The sequence below is a fragment of the Carassius auratus genome, chromosome 20 (genome assembly GCF_003368295.1).
Source record: "Carassius auratus strain Wakin chromosome 20, ASM336829v1, whole genome shotgun sequence".
Taxonomy (NCBI): Eukaryota; Metazoa; Chordata; class Actinopteri; order Cypriniformes; family Cyprinidae; genus Carassius; species Carassius auratus.
The window spans coordinates 9,723,904-9,748,431 of NC_039262.1; the positions used below are offsets into that span (position 1 = coordinate 9,723,904).

Sequence of the window (24,528 nt, forward strand, 5' to 3'; positions counted from 1 at the left end):
CATTTTTGACAAATCAGATGCATAACCTTTATAAAATGACTATTATGTGAAATGGTACTTCAATAGCTCAGTTGGTAAAGCATGAGACTAACAAAACCAAGGAACCAGGGTTTGATTCCCAGAGAACACATGCTGACTTCTAACTGTATTATTCAGATAAAACAGTAAGATTCAGGCTCGGCTCATTCAGCACTGCTGTTCTTGTCCCACAATGCAGCTCTGTCAAGCGACAGTGAGGTTTAGCTTGAGACAATAATGAAAACCCACAGCGATTAGGGGTTTATTACTTTAATCAATTCAGCTAGCTACAAAATGTCAACCACTTCACAGACTGACAGGATACAGAGGGAGTTTTAATATTACATGCGTTGAGGACATCAATCTCACAGTTTAACCTATGTGTCATTCAGGTAAGGTATTTATTCGACTTATAATAATTATTCAACATCTTAGTGATTTGGTGTGCATAGCTCTAAGGACAGAAGCAACAAAAAAAACTTTTTTTTTTCTTTTTGTTATGGATTATTATAATTTTTTACCAATAACAAACCACACGGGGAAAGTAAACTAACAGGATACAGTCTTCTTATAAAAGTAAGGTCTCTCAGAAATATGCGCCTTTGCTTTACATTGTAAATGATTTATTTCTTTTTTCAGAGCGTCCAAAACCTATGATACAGTGAACAACCAGTCCCCAGCTTTCAGAACATCATTTTCTACACCAAACTGCAAATTCATTTTAGAAAACAAGTCATTTTTGCAGGACCACCCCACCAGCCTTGTTTCATTCCCATCACTTTTGCATTATTTTACAACAAAGGTCACAGTCTGTAAATATATATCGACTGAAATGGTGGCACTATTGCAAACTTGCAGTAATATGGAACGTTCCACTGTGTCCTAATACTGAGCATGCTTTTGTCAATTTTGCTACTGCCATGATTTTTTTTTCCCCCGTTTTTTTTTTTGTCATCTTTTTAAAACAAGTTTTATTTATAAGACGCTAAGATCTACCATTTGTCATGCATAACGCACAATTCACAACACTTGGAATGCAATGTTTTTACTACTACAGCTACAGAATCTAGTTGCACATTGTCTAAACAGTAACTGATTATGGTCGTGATGAGAGATATGAACCAAGGACATTGATTGTGAGTGCTTGATGTATTAATATCATTTGCAAAATCTTTTTTCCCATTCTTCATTGTCATGACAACATCAAAATAAGGAGCATGACAGTAGCTGAGTGGTGTGACACAGTTTAACCATGACGATACTGAGATATATTGAAAAGGAAAGACAGCTTGTATAGCATTCCTATATAATTCCTCCAGCAAAAATTTGTTTTATATATATATATACACATAGGCTATATGTATACACATAAAAGTGGATATATGTATACATACATGCATATATGTATACAGGCAATAAGGAGAATAAAAACTTCACAAGTGAGCAAGAGCCATCGAGTCAGCACTATATACAACCTTTGGAAAGAATGATACAGAGTATAAGAAATCATTTTACGAGGACAATCATTGAAAAAGCTGACAGACGATACATAGAACGACATTTACAATGAGGGCCGGGTGATATGTGCATGTGTGCAAACCTAGAAGGTAAATACCATGATAAGCGCATTGCCTTTTGACAAACTGCACGGCTGGTAAAAGCAGGCAGACCAGAGGCTTAGCCACTGCCGAGCATCTTTGTGGCCCTCTGGTTGGCTTCATCAATCCTGGTCTTGTTGGAATCAGCCTGAAATAGTTCAAACAGTGCTTTATTAGCGACACTGTTTTCATTACAATCAAGCTATTATATGGAGTTGCAATATATATATAGTTAAAAATGTATATCAGGGTTATTATAGTAAACTACAAAAATATTATATTAAACTACAAATAACAATTTGTTACTTATTGTCACTTACATATTTTATTTCAGCTAGTTAACAAGGCAACATTTCTCATTTTCATTTAGTTTAACTTGATGTACTAAACAAAAAAAATTAACAAGAACTACAATAGTATCTTGATAATATGAAAATAACATGCATGCATACAGTATGTAGTTTTATTTTTAAAGTCGACATGAATTCAAAACTGACTTTTAATTTATTAATGAACATTCTTATTATCGTTTCAAAGAATTCAAATCTTTGTCTTTTTATTCCTTTAATCAAAATAATATATTGTATAATTGATCAATTTAGTAATTACCATTTATTCATGTTTTGGAAGTGACTTCATTTTTGAAGTGACAATAAAATCAAATCAGCCCCCTGTTTAATTCATTAATGAACATTTTTATTATTGGTTCATGTTGTCTTCTTAATTAAAGTAATATATGTTTATATAAAAATGAATATTTGTATGATTTATAATATTTAGTAATATTAATAAATATCTATTCATTCCCAATGACTTATGTTATGAATTCAAATGGGTTGCAAACAGATATTCATTTCAACTCTTAATTTGTTGTTAATTGTTGTTAACAAGAGTTTCTTTCTTTCTTTTTTTTTCTTTTTTGTTTTTACAGGATTTAGGATTGTGTGATTTATCATTGGGAAATCCACCAGGGGAATCTGGCTTGAGATTCAGTCCATACCTTCTCCATGATCCTGTCGATCTGGCGGTTCTGGGTGTCAATCTCGTTGCCCATATCGAGGGCCATGTGGCGCAGGTTACCAATGATGCCTCCCACCTGCTCTAAGTTCTCATCCATCTCATTTTCCCTGGCGTCATCTGTTACCCTGCATGCCACAAGCACAGCACAACGTCAATTTCAATCCACAAACGCCAATAATTTCTCAAATCTGACTACTTACACATAGCCTATCTATACATTTGACCTCTTAAGCTTTTTATTTGAACGTATGTTTATTTAATCTTTTGGCTACACGATCAAACCTCTCTCTTATCCAGCTAACCCTCTGGACAGAGCGTCCTGGAATCCGGGGCCTCTCACCTGCGGATGAAGCCTCCGCTGATAGCCATCTGTTCGCGCTCATCCACCACACGGGCGGGCTGGCTTGCAACCACTCCGTCCTGGTTATTTCCCCAGGCCTTGCTGCCACCACTCTTCATTCTGCACAGAGTCGGGGGAAGCGTGAGTGCTAGGGTAACCGCACACTTCCATATCAGCAGCAGTGTGTTCACAGATCAACGACAAACATGGATTACCAGGCAAGCATAACAGGGATGGGCTCATTCTCAAGGGGCTTTTATAATTTAACATACATTTTGTAATATAACATACATGTACTTGATGCTGAGACACATAGCTTTCTAAAAATGGGGGATGTAAATACAGCCATTTCCAAGGCAAGAAAAATGGGACTCCGAGGTCACCTCTGGCCGCCCCATGGAACATGAGCTGTCACCCCTCTCAAATGATGACAAATAACAAAGAGCACAGGCCTTGGCAACAGACAACACAGAGTAACAGGACTGCCACATCAGTGGAGACAAGTGTAAATAACTTCAACAGAAAAGAAACTAGAGGAAGAGAACCACATCCTATCTTGCCCTTTCATTGGCCACCTCTCACCTTGTTTATGACTCTCAAATATGAATATTATCATGTAGGAAAGACAATGACAGACCTGTAATGCTCTGAGATTATTAACCCAGAACCACAAATGAATTAAACTATCAATTATTTGGTAATTATAGCCTCTTTTACACTGTAATTATCCAAAACATATGCAATCTTATCAAACATGGAAACAACCTATTATAGATTATTACTATTTATTGTTGTAGACATATCAGTGGGGTACTGTGATCATTTAGAGGCCAGGAGTGAGGTACAGAATAACACTAATGAAATGTAAGATTGAAAGCAACATTGTAATTGCCACTGCAAACAATTTTATTTAATAGTCTGTCAATATGCCAGCCTTGAATTCATTCTAATTGTGTCAGGAAAATCTTAAACCTAATTTATAAATGATAAAGACTGAATATTTAGCATGAGCAAGGCAGTTATTCATCAGCTGTTGTTCTGGCTGTGGGTTGCTGATATAGATTTTAGTTCTAATATTTCTTGATTTATCTAAAGAGAGATGGCCAAGCTTCCCACTGCAGTATTATTTATAGATGCGGACTAAAGCTACAATTCCCCCGGCTGCCTTGCCTCCATTCTCTCTCTAAACAGCATGTTGAGCTTTATCTAATGTGAAGGAGCAGTTAATACTCAAACTGGCAAACAATTCCTAAAATATTGAAAATTAGAACCTAGAATAGTTAAATTACTTTCCCTTTTCTTTCAGATAGTCAATAATCTACTGAAAATTACATTGATTTTAAAATAATAACTTTATATAAAAAAGTGACTGTAATTTTGTTAAAACTATTAACTAAGTTTAATGTGAAAACCTGACTGACCCAAAATTCAACCTCCCTAAGTGCATAGGTTAATTTGCGCCTCTGCATCAGTCTTGGATTTTATAACAGGCTGTAACACAAAAAACTGAATATCTGCACTCTATCTTTCTCTGTCTGACCTAGATCTCGTCTGCTCCCCTTGGGGAACCAGCAAAAGCATTGGCTCTCTCTACTGTACTGCGGCTATAGACTTGACTGTGTGTCCTGTTCTTTGCCAAACTATACCTGTCAACATGAATGAGACTATGTTAGAAAAATGTTAGATCATCTTGAAGGACTTTCAGTAGGAGTCGGTCATCAGTATTGTACTTTAACAAATAACAGCAATTAGCAAAAGATGCATGAGCATGCACTTGGCATTCAGGGACATGCTATTGCAGTCATACAGGCAGCATTGATGGATGTGCTTTCAAAGTTGTAAAAAATTTAAAAAAGCTAGCATAGGCCTATGCATGTACATTTTCAAGCAGATACATTTAAATATACATATATATATATATATATATATATATATATATATATATATATATATATATACATATATATATATATATATATATATATATATATATATATATATATATATATATATACACATATATATATATATATATATATATATATATATATATATATATATATATATATATATATATATATATATATATATATATATATATATTATCTTGTGTGTGTGAGTTGCTCTGTCATTTTGAGTCGTTTTGACCAAGAAACATTTTTTTGAGTTTTATGCGCTGAATTAAGCGTTTGATATAAATTGTTGACGATTTGTAATCATTCAAATGGTGGCTGTCATTACAAAAATTTCCTCTAGCTATTACAAAAAAATAAAAATGTTTTATTTAATTTAATTTTAATTATAAGATTTATACATCAAACACAAATTAAATTAAACACTTTTCGTTATTTTTTCTAGATATTAATCTAAAATCGTCTGAATTGTTTTTCTAAGGTAACGTCACGTGACATGTTTTTTGTTTTATTTATGTCTCTTCGTAGTTAAAACACAGATAGCATGACAGGTGGTGCATTTCAGTAAGCTTAACTATATCTTTTTATTGTATCCTATGATGTTCATTCATGTTTTCATCTTATAATTAGTATAATTCGTCTTATAATTAATGTTAGAATAAGAAGCTAAGCGTTTGCTCGTGCTGAGGCAGTTGCGATCTCACACGTTAATTAGCACCAAAACACCATTTATTATGTAAATTCGTTATAAAATTGGCATAATTTAAAGTCTTAATTTTAAAATTATGAGTCCGTCACGTATGAGTTATGTTCACTAATCTATTAAGTTATGGCTGGATAGTAACAATAATTTATCAAATAAAATACTTAAGTTGGTCAAAAATACATGTAGGCTATAACTGACTTTTCTTTAAGTTTTTTTAATGAACATGTATTGGACTACATTTAGTGACTTATCTCAACTTTGGCACATCCATGCAGTTTAAGTTGGTTTAACATTTATTAATAACTTGATTTTAAAAGAAGGGTGACGTTGGGTTGTGCAGCATGCCTTATATTCATATATTTCATAGATAAACTGTCTATCAAAAGCAATTTGGCTGCTGTACTTCTGTGAGCATGTCTTATGCTCACTTTCTGTGTTAAGGATCATGGGTAACGTTTGTGAACATGGCAAGCCACCCTGTGCATGCCTGACTATAGGGATACAGGCCCCTCAGTAAGATTTATTTTTAGACAGGCAGGCAGGAAGGCAGGCAGGCAAGCAGCACCTACTTGTTACATGGACAGGAACAAAGACCACAGAATTTTCCTAGATCGTTCAAATTCTTTTCTGCATCCTTCATGTCCTTATTGATTTGGTCCATTCCCTCCTCGATGCGTTCCAGTTGCTCTGATTAAACAACAAGTAATTTATCCCCCACAGAACGAGAGCAGGTGTCAGGAAAATAAAGGAGGGAGGAAAGAAAGAGGAAAGAGAGGACAAAGAAGAGAAGACAAAACTTCAGACAGTCACTGTGACAAAAGGAAACTTAAAAATAAGGGGGAAAAAAAAACGGACGCCACCACATACGTAAGAACCTTCTGCCACATGGTCAGTACCTACTTGTTACACGGACATATGAAAAGGCCACAGCATTTCCCTAAATCTTTTAAATTTTTCTCGGCCTCCTTCATGTCTTGGTTGATATGGTTCATGCCATCTTCAACACGATCGAGTTGTTCTGGTCAGGACAAAGGGATGACAGCAGTGGAATGAATTCACTGGCTCTTGTTTTACAGGAAAATATGAAAAATGAGCACTGATGAACTGGATGCGATATTGCTCAATGCATCTAGAGGGGACGCATGCATTAGAGTGAACCTACATACTGTATGCAAAAAAGAAAAAAGAGTTCAAATGGCAAGACTTCCTCCTTTATTTATTTAGAGATGCATCAAAGTCAACATGAAATCAAATTGGAACCGATTCACGTAATGCTTGTTTCTGGTCTCACTGTGAACGATTCACCTGTCCATGAATTAAAAAAAAAAAAAAAAAAAAAGTGTATTTTTAATAACTTTTAACTTCTGCTGACATCACTGAGGCCGCACAGGCTATTGAATAATGTTAACCAGTAATTTTGACGTTTTTAAATTGACATTTTTCAAATAATTTCTGGTATGTAGCGCCAATAAATAAAATCAAGCCCTGTGCAACATTTTTTCTCATTAATATCCTTTGTCAGTTAAAATCAATCACATCTTGCAAGTAAAATGAATTGCAAATAGCAATTCACATTGACTTTCACATTTAACACTTGGAAAACTTCATCAGGTGGATGAAGTCACAGTGGACACAGGCAGTTCTAGCTTGATTTTGGTCCTGGCGGCCAACAGCAGACAGATTCTCCCATAAGGGCCACTGCAGGAGTGCAACAGTGTCTCTTTAATTAGACCTTGGGGCAAAATAAAACACTGCCCTGATCTCTCTCAAGGCTTTGTGGCTGTAGTTCACCGACTCATTTGCTGGAAGCTGACAGCCTCTTTTTCCCCTCGGTACAATGGGAGAGGGTGCGGCTTATGGTTTGTTTGTCTCTGTGTGGTTCGAGGATGATATGACTGAGGTGCTGGGTGACCCGTTGTGATGCAGTCTGGCGTGTTTATTGTGCAGACAGGGTGTGTTCCATATTGTTAAGAGGTTTAGTGAAGGTATAAGTCAAGGGAAAGAGAGGCAAACAGGGAATGGTTCAAGAGGGAAACAAGCCTACCACATCAGTTACTTTTGTTTAATCCCTGGCTTTTCAAGGTCCTTCCATTTAGGCAAAGCAAATTAACCTAAAGACGATTAATGAAAATTCTATAAATTTTCATTTAAAACAAGGAATTGAACTTTTGGTATACCTCATTCCTTGATAACAGCCTAGCTTAGTGTCACCTCTGGGCTGAGAGATTCGTTTAAATAAGCTTTAGGCCTCAGTTTGAGGGGATGAGGGAGTGAGATCTCATTCCTCTTATGAAAAGACTAATTACTGGCTGCAGACAGGGGGGCCCTCACACACAAGAGCCAATCAGAGGGCTTATAAGAAGTTAATACTTAAAGCAAGGCCAATTATGTCATTTTTTTAATTACACTAAGCCAAACAAGCTAACGTGTGCTTTTAAAGTGGGAGCAAGCTGTTTAGAGCCTCGTCGATTTATATTTGATGGCCCACTTTAACTTTTTTATGTATTGAAATATATATTTTTTAATGATATTAGGATTGTGCCAGGGATTATACAAAAGAGTATTAGTGCAGTTTATGGGAAACAGTATCATTTGTCATTACCAGCTAAATCGATCGTTGCTTTATTTGTTTTCTTGAAAGTTTATTGTTACAAGCTGCTTACCTAAACAACGAATGTGATGGCAACTACTTTTTAAACTGAACAGTAAACTTGTTTTAAAAGCAAGCATTTAATGGACAGTTACAGTGGCCAGTCCTGTTTTTAGTAATACAGTAAATCGAGAGAGAGAAAAATTATAAAAGAGGAAACGTGTTAGTAAAAGGTGAAAGATTTAGAGTTACTTCAGAAACAGCAGAGGAAATCATAATGACATAACATGACTTTAATTGCTTTATGCATTAATCAGTGGAATTAACTGAAGAAGAAAAAAATCAGAGATGAAGCTAAAAATCAATTTATGATATGTACTATAGTTGCTTATTAATACAAAATTATTTTAAAACATTTTAATTTTACATGTAAAGCTAACAGACATATACAATATTATATTTTTTTATGTGCCAAGAATGCATGAAAATTCTCATCTAAAATACATCCACACTTACCTCCCTGCTCATCCAGCATAACCAAAGTCCTGATTCCAGCATCTTTACTCTATGCATCGAGAGCCATGGAGAAGAAGCGTGGAAAATAGGATGAAACACATGGAAAACAAAGTGGAGAATAAAGGACATAAAAAAAGAGGTGAGGTTCAGCACACAAAATACAAGGCTCATTCCAGAAGCAGTCTACAGGGAAACCTTCAGGCTGTACTGGTGACATTTTAAATTGCATAATGTTCTCCTCCTTTATCTTAGACTAAATAAGCAGACTCTAATTACTGTGGAGCATACAGCTCTGATCAATATCGTTTGTAAATGCACTCTCTGTGCTAATGTGAGACAGAATCTATCGAGAGCCTTTTCTGAACTTTCGTGGGTTGAGAATTCACATTTAAACAATAATAAAATCAATCAATGAAATTCTGCTGAAAAATGGCAACAATGAATTGAACCCACTTTTTTTGTTTAGAAGAATAAATGGGTGTTGGAGTACAGCCAAATATTTAGGCAATGCAACAAATATAGTGGGATCTCATTGAAGGTGCTATACAGAACAAGCGATGCGTTTTCATTTCTCAGATATTGAGAAATGATTTGGTTTGCCCATTAACATCACAACAAATCATCTCTCACCTCATTAAAGCTTGTGAAATGAATTACACTCATACAGAGGACATTTACTCCTCCCAAACCTCTGTAAAAAATTATTAGGGGACATTAGCACAAGGACGTAAAGGCCAGTACCGATGTGCTCCGAGATTCCAATTCATATTCTACTATAGATGTCATCCATGACGTGTTTATTATTTAATAGCGCCCTGAAAAGGTCTGCATTATAAATCAGCTCTCACTGTTCTAGTCTTCAGTAAGAAACGTCTTTGAGCAACGAATGTCTATTACAATTATTTGGTCACTGGCATCCTAGATCTCATCCACTTCTTACAAAACATGACTTTTCATAAACCTAATGATGAGCGAAGTAAATTTGCTGTGCTGTTTTCCTAGAGTTTGAAACATAACAGGCAGCAGTGACATATTTCAGGAAGTGCAGCTTCAGCACTTTGAGGGGAACGGGATATTGATATTTGGGATAATCGTAAGGCTCGGTGGTGCATAAATCAGCAGGACATGAAGCAGTACCCCGCTCATTCCGGATGGGATCACAATGTGCCCTAAATGGATCCGTGGGGATTAATTTGTTTGTGCCATAAACTGCTGAATTTTCACGCAGCAATAAAAGCCTGGAACAAACTCAATGCTTCTGTTATAAATAATGAATGTGATATACCTCCCTTTTGGCCTAACGCAGGAATACTGCTGATCGTCTATAAGTGCCGAGAACATTGGATTAGTCTAGCTACAACATGAAAAGGCTGGTATGGGCTGACATAAGTAGTATCTTAGATCGATTGTGTCAGCAGTGACAAATTACTCTTGATCTATGTTTACCCTCCCTTTCTAGTTTTCTTCTGTCCATCAGTCTGTCAGCCTTAGCCTCAGGCGACTTGTCTATTTTTTCAGCTCAGAGGCGACTATCACTTCCCTGATCTGCCAGTAATGGTCATGGGGAGGTGCTCTTTGCAGAGATATGGGCTGCGATTATCGATATGACCTTGAGATATTTTGAGACTTCATCACAGTTCTTCCACGCAGATATACACACCTCTCTTCTCTTTTTCTCTTTAACACCCGCAACCCGTCTAGCCTAGATTAGCCAGAAGTCCAGTTTGTGCTGTGCTCTGTCTGCAGACCAAAGCTCTCGAGATAGAATAAAATACAAGTATTGATATGTTGATTTATTGATCTATTTTTCTAGGGCTGTCAATTCAACATTAATTTAGTGAATTACATTTTTTGCTTTATATATATATATTTTTTTATTCTCATTGATGATACATTTATTTGATCAACTGTAATATTGTGAAATATTATTAGTATTTAAACTGTTTTCTATTTTATTATATTTTAAAATGTAATTTATTCCCTGTAATTGCAAAGCTGAATTTTCAGCAGCCATTTCTTCAGTCTTCAGTGTCACATAATGCTTCAGAAATCGGCAGAATTCAAATATGCTGATTCTGCACTCAATAAACATTTCTTATATTATCATTATTAAAAAATAATAATAGCTGCTTAATATTTATTCACTAATCTGATTAAATATATAATTAGCTTAATATTGAATACAATTTAAACCATGGTACTTTTTTTAGGATTCTTTGATGAAAATAAAGTTCAAAAGAACAACATTGATTTGAAATAGAAATATTTTATAATAATGTAAAAGTCTTTAATGTCAGGTTTTATCAATGTATTGCTTCCTCGCTGAATAAGCATGTTTATTTCTTTCAAAAAATATCTTATGACAGGCCATATATTAAACATTTGTGATCAGAAAGAAAGAACATATGCATACACTGAGAAATAATTTTAACACAAATATAATAAAGTGTCTCTTTACCTCTTCCACAAGCTGCAGCATGCGGCGGGTGCTCTCCAGTGACTGTTGGTGGGGGGGAGGAAAAAGATGTTAAAACCAGAATTCATTAGGAACTGACAGAGAGAAAAACCTCCACAAGCTGTGTAGTGTGTGGGAGGATTTTTAACACACTTTAATAGATAAATAATCAATGGATGTTCTTTACAGCACGAACATACCAAAATATTTAAGCCTCTACAGAAAAATGTACAAAAACAAACTGCATTAGGCATCAGAACATCATTCATTTCTCCTTTCAAACTTTAGATCTCAGGCCAGTATGACCACTTCATTTGTCTCTCACTGATGTGAAATGCCAAAAACGTTGGAGTTGAATAATGTCCTTCTTTCTTAACATTATGAATACCGAACACATTTCAACAGTATGCCATTTATATAAGTAGATCTACAGCTTTTTTTCACACAAATATCATAGAGTCATGAGAGTCTAGTTATTATAAATTCATATCTCTGTGGATCAGAAGGCTGGAGGCCATTTTTGCTATGTGGTGTGCTGTTTATGTTTTAATATTCTGCTCAGCTGTGAGAGTCATGAGGAGCTCCATCAGGCCGCAAACTCACAGACGCTCTCACACACACACAGCAAATGCTGCACCGTTATGTAAGGCAGAATGCAGGTAAACCCTACTGCCACATCACACACACACACACACACACATTCACATATGGACAGAATTTACAGCAATTTATCCAAGCCTCCATCAACAGAGCATGAAAATGTGAAATAATTAACTTATATCAGTGACCTGGATGAGAGCAAAATTAATTTCAATACTGATTCAACTAAACAGATAACTTAGCAAATAAAATAATTAATTGTTAATATTACATTGTTTATGTTGTGCTAATCAACAGTGGCAATAGTGGCACTGATGCAGCTGTAACCCCTCTCTCCTGGGTCCTCACCGCCACACCTTGTACTTGCTCTGAGTGGGCCTTGAACCCGGGTCTCAGGCATAGGACGCGGACCCACTAACAAGGAGGCTAAATGACTGCAGCCACTAGCGCGTCTCTTGAGATTAAAGCAGTGAGGTTTACCTGCACAGCACCTACTCGCTGGCCTCCATTACACTCACCCCCCTTAAACCTCACTCCCATCTGGGTCACGGCACCAGCGTAATCCCTCTCTCCCGGGTTCTCACCGCCACACCTCATACTTGCTCTGAGTGGGCCTTGAACCCGCGTCTCCGGCATAGGACGCAGACCCACTAACAAGGAGGCTAAATGACTGCAGCCACTAGCGCGTCTCTTGAGATCAAAGCAGTGAGGTTTACCTGCACAGCACCTACTCGCTGGCCTCCATTACACTCACCCCCCTAAACCTCACTCCCATCCGGGTCACGGCACCAATGTAACCCATCTCTCCCAGGTTCTCACCGCCACACCTCGTACTTGCTCTGAGTGGGCCTCGAACCCAGGTCTCTGGCCACTAACAAGGAGGCTAAATGACTGCAGCCACCAGAGTCGCCTCCATTACACAGCATTATGTAAAAAGGTTTTCAGTTGTAGAAGTGCGCTATTTAGAGTCAGCCATGATTCATTCATTAATCTTAAATGATAACAATTTCAAATAATTCATCAAATATGTTAAAATTATCATCAGTAGCAATATTATAATAACAATTGATACAAGTATTAATTAGTTATAAAAATAGAAATGCACTATTCATAGTAAGTAGCCATGGTTAATTAATCTAAAATACATCCATTCTTCACAAAGCTCCATTTTGGTTCCATAGTTGGTACTACATTTGTCTTTTGATTGCAACCAGTTCAAGTTTGAAGGTTGTTGTTCTTGTAAGTGTAGCATAATGAGAGGAAGCGAATGACCTTACCTCATCGGCCAGCTGGTCTGCACGTTGCTGCATGTCAGAGAGCTCATTGCGCATATCTGCATCTTCTGCCATGGCTGTTGGGTGTGCTAGGTGGAGCTGATCTCCAACTGGGAAGAGTGGGTCTTATTAGAAGTCTGGGGGAAGCTAAAAGAATAAGACAGAGAAAAGGAAAACATTAAATGATGGCGCTCACTTGAATAGTGAATTGTGTCATCCAAATTTAAGAATGAACAAAGACAATATATCCATGCTAAACCAGTACTGTTTTCCTTAGAGAAACAGCCAGATACGTTAAATTCATAGAGTCATACAGCTAATAAAATCATTTCATTTACACATGCTAATTAAATGTCATGAAATGGACAGTAGGCGCTGTCTGCTCTTAAGGAGCCCATCGCCTCTTCTCTTGGTGCCGAGGTGCTGGCTGCTGTGTTAAGCTGATTAAATTCTTCCCTGAGGTTCTGGGTGTACCAAGAGACATTTGTCCCTGCTCTGTCATGGAAACTGAGCTTGACAGATATATTCCTGAAAAGACTGGCTTGACAGTTAGCAAGATATCCCAAGGGGTCTAGAAAGAACAGCTTGCTGAATACTTGTGAGTGTGTGTTAAACTGCACAAGCATGTGAGCGATGATGCCATCCTGATTCAAAGTTAAAAGGAAAACATGTTTTTACAAACCCTCGTGCTCATATACAAGAACAGACATTTTTTTGCAATAAATAAATATATATTTTTTAACATTTTTGTTTTTAAGCTTGCTTTAAGCAGAAAAATAACTAAATTCTGTTTAAGAACAAGGAATATAAAAATACATGGATTTATATATCTTAACTTATTCTTTAACTCAACCATACACAAGTATGTGAAATAGCCAATGAATTTCAAGCAGGTATTAAAGAGCGATACTGCCTCCATTAATTGTTTAATTGTACTCAAGCGATTAAATTTAACATGCTTGCCTGACCTTTTACTGTGAAATACTCTAGAGACTCTAAAGGCTGCAATATTACACTCCCATCTCAACCAGTAAAATGAATGTCAGCTTTTGCTTTCAGGGAGCACCAATCTAAAATTGATTAACCCATCATCCAGGCTGTGTACTCATGCAGGCTCACACAGGGTAATAGAAACATATTTGTGATGAATTTGAGTGTGGTGCCATATGCCATGGTGCCCTATCTGGTGCCAGTGAACACACCAATACAGAAATGTCTCTCATGTCCTCGCTTAACCTCTAAAGAATGAACTCGTACAGATTCTGATGAGTGCTTAAAAATGTCAGGTCAGTGAACATCATAATGAATTCTTTGTGGCAGTATTTCTAAAATGAGCTAAAAGTTGAGAACAATTTGAGAGATCAGAGAAATAATGATGGACTAAAGCAAAGAGGTGTCTTGTTGTCTTCATTTTCTCATGCAAAACAATGTTGGAAAATTGTCTTAACTAGGCCAGTGAAACCTCAGGACTCGTGTTTTACTTCCTACGCTGTTCTTTACTACTAAAAAACAGTCTTTAAATTTGCTTCTCCCTCCACATTTTTTTAACCGAGCAAACATAATGTTATTTGCTGCATTATGAATATGAATGACACCATTAGCAGGCCTTTGCATGGTCGGTTAGCTAAACCTGCAGCAATGCAAAAAGCTAACATCAGTGCAAGCCTGAGAACTGAGCAAATGGGATCCTCAATTAGTGAACTGTTAACAGATGTTCTGTAAACAAAAGGTCAAAAGGTTAGGCTTTTATTTTATTTGTATTTTCAGTTTATTAATTTTGCAGTTCACTTCTGCTTTCAGGTTAAAATGAATGTAGCTCTTGCCTATATCCCAGGATTATTAATAATGCATTAGGGAGTGGTAACTATTCATATTATTTTTTCCAGTGCACTACCAGTCATTAAATATAGAAGAAAAATGATGCAAATATGAAAATGCTCTCCTTTCTGCTTAATTGATGACTCTTATTATTTCCTGCTTGTTGAATGATGGCAGATGAAGTGAGCTAGTTCTAAGGCACTCAAATTCAGACAATGAGACCTGTGAACATCTCTATAGAACATTAATACATAAAATATATATTTGAAAAAAACATCTAGACAGGGATTACAAAAAAATGAATACTGCTAAACAGGAAAAAACGTGTGAATAAAGTTTAAATTTAAATTTAAGATAGAACAATAATTGAACTCAATTACTGTCCTGGAATAAAAGTGTTACGATAATGGCTCTAAAAGCAGTAAACATAATGAGGCAAGTTTCTTTCTGAACTAGGCTCCACAGTATTACTTATTGACCATTAGGTTACTGTGTGATACTGGAAATTGTATGCAGCTGTATGTTTGTTTACAGAGACAATGAGAAGCTCGATGGTTCAAACACATGCTCTTTTAGAATTGCACGTGTGTGTGTGTGTGTGTGTGTGCGTGCTCACTCATCCTTCGACTCTGAGCCGGCTGCCATTTTGTTTTCTCTCTTGAAACATGCAGCCTCTTCCTTCACTGCAGCACTTCAGTTACTGCACAAAAACTGGCCTCCTCAAAAACTTAAAGCTTAAATACTGCACCAGTAACCATTCTGTTGCTGCTCTCACATGGTTTGCTAAACTCTAACTTCACTTGAAATGGAATGAACTTATCATGCCTGACCTCTAAATCTCTGAGTCAGGCAAAACAGATGTGTTTTACGAGATTACCTTTGAAATCGGGTTATGGTATTTCCCATCTACAGTGTTATGTACGTTGCAACAGATTGACTCTCGTAGAGCGAGTTATCAAGCTTGACATGTTTCAAAATCAGTTTTTAGAATCCTATTGCACCAATGCAAAGACAGAAAAAATACATTTTTGCAATATGTTATTCATGCCTGGCAAATTGGTGCACATCTGAGAATGCCATCAAACCATATACCACAATAAATCAACAGCATAGTTAGCATGGTTTTCTCATACCACCAGAAAGATGTACAAAAAAATATTTATAAAAATAAAAAATAAAAATATTTCAGTATTTCTACTTCAAAATTTCACATTTAAATCAATCTGTTACTTTTTTTTTCCATTATTATTTGTAACATTTACCAGCAGTTTCTGAGTAAACATTTTCCAGTGTAATAAATACACGTCAACAGTTGCAGTTACATTTACTTGAACAATTCTAAACAATATAAACTGCAGCAGGTTATGCATTTTTTAGAGAGGTCCCTGAGTTCATTAATGTTCCCATTTGTCTCCACCTTGTCCTTGATTGAAAACCATAGAGTAACAGAGGAAGCTGGCCTCCTGTAAACTAATTGCAATGGCTTATTATTCATAAGGCAATACAACCAGATGAGGACAGGTCTAAGCGTGTGGATTGAGTGGAGAGATTCCAGAGCTCTGCTAACACATGCCACTGTTCACACTCCTTGTACAAATCATGCATATAATATATAGAAATAGAAAAGTTTGTAGCAAAATTACTGAAATTCTGTTACCCAATAGGCCCAATGTTGTAATATTACAAGATTTCACTAAAAAAGTACTAAAATATAAAAAATGTTAAAACTCATTCATTTCTGTATTAGAGGCCTTCCACAACAGCATATAAATGGTGAAATGTTATTTTTAAATGTAGGTCTTACATGGATAATCATGTAGACCATGTGGAAAATTCATTATAAGATAAAAAAGTCCCCAGAATAGTATAGTTCAAATTTGATTATACTGCAGTGAATTAGAAATACTCCACCAGATATCTAAGGATTTGGGATTCATGGCTTCCATCTCATCTACAATGCAAAAATAAAATATTTAAAGAGTTCAGATGCAAAAATGTTCTTCTAAAATTAGCATTTTTATCAGGCTCCTATATTTATGTTGAGTTATTTCACATTAATTGCAAGAGTAAAATTACTGCACTTAAACATAGGATCCTGATAAAAATGCTCCAAAATGCATTTGATGGCACTTAGAGTCTTTTGCATCTGAACTCTTCATTTATTTCTAATCCTTGGAATTAAATAAATGTAAGATAATTTAACATCTAAAAAAAGATATTAAGATAAGAACACGTCTTGAATTTTTCTTACATCTATAGAACATTATTCTTCTTGTTTAGGTATACATTTTATTAAATTATGTTATATTTATGCTCAAATAAGGTATTGATTGTTTTAATGATGCTTTGAAACAGTAAATATAGAGAAAAGTGCTATTTCAAAAAATACTAAGATTATATTACAGATATATTAGATTAGATATTTACAGCAGGACCAACTTAAGGTCCTTTTTTAATATGTACATAGTGAATGCTGCAAAATAATCAACAGACCATAAACTCTCTAACAGAAAATCATTAGGCCTGTGATCTGTGACGGTCATTAGTACTGATCTAAATGATACATTCCAGTGTGAATGCGGCTGCATACAGAATATTCTTCCTTGCAGTTTCTGCACTACGCACTCATATTGCTGTTCCATAAACTAGAACGACTGCAGCGGTCTTAGAACCTAATCTATCTCCCCCGTTTACACTGGGTTGTAGGGTCTTTGATTTAGCGGGATCCAACAAACAATGCAATTGATTTGACAGAGTCCATTTCACAAGCCCATTTATGTTCAGCTCTTCAGCAACGGCATCAGGTCCTACTGCAGAGAGCCCTCCCTCCTCCCCGTCTGTAAACCTCAGAGTCAGACTCCCTCTCATGGGAAGCCCCAGGATGGATTTATAAACAACACGGCCATTAAAGCAGACACTGTGTTCCCCACCCGACACCCTGTTCCCTTTCGCCTCCCCATCTGTCTCCAAGGTTCTTGGCGAAATGATGAGTGATGAAGTGATGAGTTTGACAGGGCAAGGATTGGAGGGCTGGCTATGCAGTCTGTTTGAGTGTGACCTTTCCGTTTTATTGCAACTTGAAATGGTGATCAGAAAGCAGCAGAGGAAGCTAGAGCGATCCTTTTTTTTCTATAGAAACAGACCCACTAAAAACAACAACATTCAGACTTTCTCACACCTGCAGAAGATCTGTTTTTAACTGCATTCCTTTGACATTCTTTTTTGATTGGCATCCTTACGTTCTCATATTGCATTTCCACAACATGTCCCTTTAACAACAGACACTGCAGAAAAGGCAAAATGCATCAAAGGCGAATTGGGTTCCAGCAAAAGTAATTTATATGAAAATCTCATAAACTGCACTGATGGTATCATGTGGTTGTGACATTTGTTTTGTTGATCAGACAGGAGGGGTGGGAGGTAGAAAGAAAGCACAGAAAAATGACACCTGAATGGTAGCATCAGCAGGTGTTAAATATTTGAGGAGTCATAAACAACAGACATTAAAAAGCAATTAGGAAGCCCAAAATCCAGGAAGCAGACAAAAGCTTTTGCTCAATAGAAACATGATAAATGGACTTATATTATAGAGGTGCATTTAGCTAAAATAAATAAAGCTGTATTAAATAAACAATTAAATTAAATGATTAATTAAAAAAAATATTCTTGAAAGCACCAGTAGCTGATTGAACAGAATAGCTCATGAGTATTCTATTCATAAATTTAAGCTATCTAATCTGTTTTTCTTACTTCATTAGCACAATTTTTCTTGTATAAGCATAAATATTGTTAAACGTGCTCAAAATAAATAAATAAAATGGATATTAAAGGACCATCTAAATGGTCCATTTTCCATTTGTAGAATATGTATAATCAAAAACAGTGAATGCCACAAAATCATTTCTTGCATATAGTGCATTCATAACACATTTTTTTTCTGAATGAGAAACATCACTGATTGACAATCAAAGAGAGAAAATACATGCGTTACTACTTCAACTATAGCAAATTTGTCTTTCTCCATCCTATTGAATGACTTAAATGAGCCAGTGTGTATTGTTATCAAATGACTGTTTGACATCTCAAACATGGGTCAGCAGTCAAATAATCCTGAAAAGAAATATGCAAACATGAAGCAAAGGCTAATATTGCATTTCCAAGTAGTGTTTACTATAGCATGCTACTTAATACTGAAATACGATTCCACTGGAATCAGACTGCTTAATCTTTACATGTAAACTGAGAAAGAATGAATCATCTACATGATCTCATCTGTCTGTGCCATGCTGTAGAAAACTTCATTACATGAACTCTCAGTACTCTGAGAGAGCTACAATTCTAAAATGGCTTCAGACTGCAGCTATGAGCAAATGAACAGATGCCATAACATTCGTCCAAATTGCTCACACTTACAGCTTGCAAAAGTAGCCAAATGCAAAAATGTCCATCTGATAAGGCACAAACATTAAGATGGATAGCAAAGACAAATGGCGCAGGTTAGAAAAGTCATTTTCATCATGCATTAAACCAGACATATTTTAAACAACTGCATTACTCGGGATAGCATATTATTTCCATATTGTAACAACCACAAAAATAAGGTCTTATATTAACATTTTCATGAACTAGATGTCAAATGCAGTACACACCACATTGCTTCAGTTCTTTCAGTATTATGTGACAAGTACAAACTACAGTAAATTACATCAGCTAGCTCTAAATCCTTTGCTTAATCTCATTTTTATTCATTAAGTTTAAGACTGCACTTATTAACCACTGTGACTTCTCAAAAATTGTGTTCTCAGAGAGAGGACAGCGTCAGTCCTTATGCTGATTTATGATGCTTCTCTTTCCGCCCTCAGAAACCTCCAGCACTATTGATATTTGCAGATTGTGGAGGGGAAACCCACCTGTGTGGGCAGAGCTTACAGGCTGAGATGTTTGCCATGAGGGGGCTTCTTTCTGCAGTCATTATGCATCATACAAGCTAATTCTTGGAGGTATCTTGTCTTTTCTCCCCTCATTCTCAGCCGCCCTCTTCTGACGTCTGTTATCTGCCTATTTTTCTTCTCTACCAACATTGCTCATCTTTTCATCCATTGCTGTCTTTGCCTTTTATGCTCTTGTGACGCATTTGACCATATTTTCAATCTGTGAGTGTTCAACCAAGTGCACTTGTGCAGGACTGTCGCAGAGATATCCGGAAGCCATTTTGTACTTCGGCCCATGTTATTGGAAGCTAGATTCAAGACTGGCCTCTCTTTTTAATTTTGCAAATCAGCTCTCATATTTGACCCAGCTGGTTCTTTAATCTAAAACAATTTTGTGTTAAAAGGCTACATGTAATTGGGAATATGAAATCAAGCACTTTACGGTGATAGTTGTATGTGTTACTGACAACAACATTGCAGTTTCCCGTAACAGGTTATTGGTAAAGCTTTGGGTTTTCTTTTTTCATTATATCTATCACAACATTTCATTGATGGAGTGATTAATTAAGACATTGAAGCAACCATAATAAAGCACTTCGCTGTCTCTGTGTCGAGATTTGATGAAACAATTTCCAGATGACACATTAATTGGTTTGCAGGATTTGTTTAAGTGAATGATCCCGACTGAGTTCAGCCATTTGTTAAAACTGGAATCTGTGAACATTTGCTGCTCAAAAATACATATAATAAACCTGAACCTATAATTTAGACTTTGGGTACAATTGTTTATCCTTGCATGAACAAGCCATGTAACAATCTACAAGTAGGCTATATTGATAAATCACTACATCTTTTATGAAAAATGTATGGACTACTAAATTGTATTTACATTACATGTTATAAATTATATAATTTATTAAGATCAGGTATGTTTATAATATTAAGTAGCAATGGGAATCAATAAATCAGGATGAATCGTGTCGTCTTGTATCGCGTGAGTCACCACTTATTCAGGGAACATCCTTGCCGCCCTGCGCTCCTGCAGTCAAGCCATAATAATCCGCATTAAACCATCAGATTCAACAACAGAAGCGTGCCAACCTGTCTCTCACAACCGCCGCGAGACAAATACAGACCGGAACAGCGAAACCCAATGCTCCGCTCATTGTAGTAAAGTATCATTTTCGTTGCTCGTATATGCTCAGGAACAGCATGCGCATTTACTAACCTTACAACAACAGAAGGATGGTCAAAAACAGTCGTGATGAGAAACAATGCCGTGGCTTTAGAGCAGGTGCAAGATGAAGGCACGTGACAGAAAAAAAGGAGCTCTTCTGCAGTATCTTAACATGCCCAAGTCACAGTGCACTAACTGGATGATTAGATGATATTTCGGGTTGTAACGGACATCCGGCTAATGTAGGGATTTTACGCGATAATACTATTGTGTAATCGGAACATTCTGTCAGCCAGAATGTGTTTTACACGTGAGGATGTGTCATAAGGCAAAAATGGTTTTGGGTTTGGGAGCGAAGTTGATTCTGCATCGCACAGGGTTTGGAACGAAAAAGCCGTTCGATTTTTATTTTCGACACATTCTGTTCCGTTAACGGCTTTTAGACGCCAGTGTGGTTATAAAACTAAAATGCTATGTTATTCAACCCTGCTGTTGAATGTAGAGCGATTACGAATGACTTTTGTGAGCCGGTTCTTTTTAGCGAATCAAAAACGTACAAGTGTAGATCGATTCCCAAACCAATACGAGTCGATTCTTTTTAGTGATTCAATTATATACAGCGCGACGAGTGTAGATCGATTCCAGATCTAACGATTCATGTGAGTCGGTTCTTTTTAGTGGCTCAACAATATACAGCGCGACATGTCTGACTCTCATGAGTCAGTTTACCAATACAATCAGTTGAAGCAGTTTCTGAACAGGAAGTTATTACTTTCGTCATGTTACTGTGTTATGTTGTTATGTTTAGTCTCGTGAGACTTAAATCAGTATAGGCCTGTTACTGACTTGTTGTTCATACGACAACGTGTAACTCAGTTTAGTTGTAGTCTGTGGTATTTTATAGCCTATGTAAAACAAATAATAATAATACAAAAATAGATGAATGAATGAAATATGTTAAGAGAAATTGTATAATTAAGGACAATTATTGTATTACCCTGCCTGTCTTTAAAAATCTAAAATGATCTAATTATTTGGCAACACACGCCTTTTTTTCCCCAAAAAAGTCTTCCTCAGTACTTAAAAAAACCTTTTATGGAACCGTGCAATTTCTCATTGTCAGTGAGGGTATCTCCAGCATTCGCCCCCGCTCTCTGCTCAAGCCCCCGCCCATCGTCCACCACCAGGAAGACACGCATTGATCATTACCGCTACCTCATCACCTACATACGCCAAGGTTGAGATGATTTGGTCCTAAAAAACATCTGCAGACAACGAATATAGCGGTTCAGTTAAATAAGTTTCAACCCATCTGACTTTCCCCACACTGATTTCTCTGCAACACACACATTAATTATTGACCACTCTGTCGCAGTTTACCATATTGACCTCCCCCACTATCAATCGCTGATCGCTTTAGGTAAATCCTCACCCGATGCCATCGAACCATTATTATTTAGCCTATATTCAGAGACATTTTTATATATATATAATAATCGGACAGGCAAAGCAACAAGAGCCGATCTGGTTATAAAATCCTGCTGCAAAATAAAACAACTAGGCGTTAGTTTTCGCTGTCATTTCAGTGATTAATGGCCTGATGCTGTAACGTCAACAGGGTCTTTTGTAAAAACCTGTCCGCGTCTCTTAAACATCTGGTCAAATCAACCATTATTTAGACGGCGCCTCTGCGTAAAACTTTGCCAGACATATAATGGTAATTCAGCTGCAGGGGCTGGATGTGAATTCAGGACAGAAACGCAGTGGAGCAAATGCAGTCTCTGTCCATGGTGCTGAAACGCGGAAACCGCCCACATCGTACCGCATCCAACACACGAGAACCACACAAGATTGTCCTTAAACCTGACATCCTCCAAAAAGCGAATCAAGGTTATATTCAAACGGACATTCAAAATGAAAGGTTAAGGATTTCTTTTAATTATCCAGTTTTCGCACTTCATTTTGACAAAAAAAATCCACTGTATCTCTTGCCCGCGCTGCGACTTCAAGGCAACCACTTTTTTGTCAAAACAAATTTAAAAGAAAGACAACAAACAATCGCATCAAATCCTTTCCTCATCTCCTTCTTGAAATAAAGCTTACCTGATCCCGTAGTCGGTGGACGACCGTCAGTAATGATGTGTCTCTCTGCGAATTTCAACAGCGAAGCACCATCTACCCCCTTCTGTAGGGACTGAACTGCTGCAACGGCAATGCGCGTGTGTTCTTCCTCAATGGAGAGCTGCTCTGCCCTCGACAAAGATGGCGTCCGCTTTGACGTCAGCGACGTTTAATAGAAATCTGTTGGGGAGGAGAGGCTCAAATCAAATTTAGCACCTGCCATGAAACATTGTTTGGCTGCAGCTTGCGAATGTTGAGATGACAAGAATAACAAAACCCGTCCAATCTAATTTGGTCTGAGTATTCCAGAACTTTTTTGTCTGTTGGGAAAAGCAAACATGAAAGTGAAACAATTGTTTGATGATGTACAGAGGGAACATACTATATCTTTTCAGTTTGTGGCATTTTCTCTCACATAGAGTAGAGAAGGTGCATTTTTATTTTAAATTAAATTTAGCTTTGTTTATTTAAGATTTATTCGTTAACTCAATCAGAATGTAAATATTATTAAAAATCCTAAATATGTTTTTTTAAGATTAAAATATTGCACATTACACTGCATGTCACCACTGCAAGCACCAGAGAATGAGGATACTCTCAGCCATTAGCCAAATGGCAGAACTTGCAAGCCAATCAGAAAAGGAATTTTCACACTTATACTCTTAAAAATAAAAGTGCTTCATGATGCCATAAATAACTTTTTCGTCTAAATGGTTCCATAAAGAAACTTTATTAACATCTGAAGAATCTGGTTCTTCAGATTATAAAAAGGTAAGAAAGAGATGGTTCTCTAAAGAACCTTTGACTGAATGGCTCTTTGTGGGACCAAAAATGGTTCTTCTATGGCATTCGCTGAGAAGAACCTTTTGAAGCACCTTTTTTGTCTAGAGTGTATCCTTATTTTACTCAGTTCAGAGAGTAACGTGCAATTTGGTAAAAACTATTTTACTTAACCTCACAATGAGGTTAACCTTACTTGTTATGTCAGGAAGCCATGTGACAATGACTAAACACGCTTATCAGAAAAACCCCTCTGGAGATCAAAATAAAATAAAAATAAAAAACCTGCAAAACCATCAGGACACACTGCTACAGCAAGGACACCTAAAAACTGGATGAATGACTTGCAAAAGCTAAACTAGTTGCTCCTGCAATAAAAGGCCGGTCACACTACACTTGTCTTTCCATTGACTGCCATTCATATGTATACTGTGGAGAGTGTAACATTATATTATGGCATTTCAATGTGCATAGAAATTTTGTTTGCAGCTTAAAAGTCAGTTTGCATATTTTTAGTGTTCATGATTCATTAAAATTACATTTTATGTGTATGCCACCATGCATGTTTCATGCACATTCCATGAGGCCTAAAGATATAAGATATATTTAGCATGTTTAATGAATAAACTCAGCTATATAACTTTAGTTTTATTTGATACACCACTTTTTTA

At 36.5% G+C, this 24,528-nt stretch overlaps 1 protein-coding gene across 2 annotated transcripts; it reads right to left on the bottom strand.

Annotated features, from left to right (window-relative positions):
• Positions 1-299: 299 nt before the first annotated feature.
• snap25a (synaptosome associated protein 25a) lies at positions 300-23,215 on the bottom strand. 2 transcript variants are annotated; one of them, XM_026290924.1, is made up of 8 exons: positions 23,060-23,215; positions 13,034-13,177; positions 11,160-11,201; positions 8,702-8,750; positions 6,165-6,282; positions 2,977-3,096; positions 2,617-2,761; positions 300-1,764 (listed from the first exon to the last, which is right to left on the bottom strand). In XM_026290924.1, exons 2-8 carry the CDS (start codon positions 13,103-13,105, stop codon positions 1,696-1,698), a joined length of 615 nt encoding a protein of 204 aa, XP_026146709.1. In that variant the 5' UTR covers positions 13,106-13,177; positions 23,060-23,215; the 3' UTR covers positions 300-1,695. The 2 variants fall into 2 exon arrangements, with proteins under 2 accessions (XP_026146709.1, XP_026146710.1); XM_026290925.1 differs by lacking the exon at positions 23,060-23,215 and adding an exon at positions 21,008-21,108.
• Positions 23,216-24,528: the final 1,313 nt, after the last annotated feature.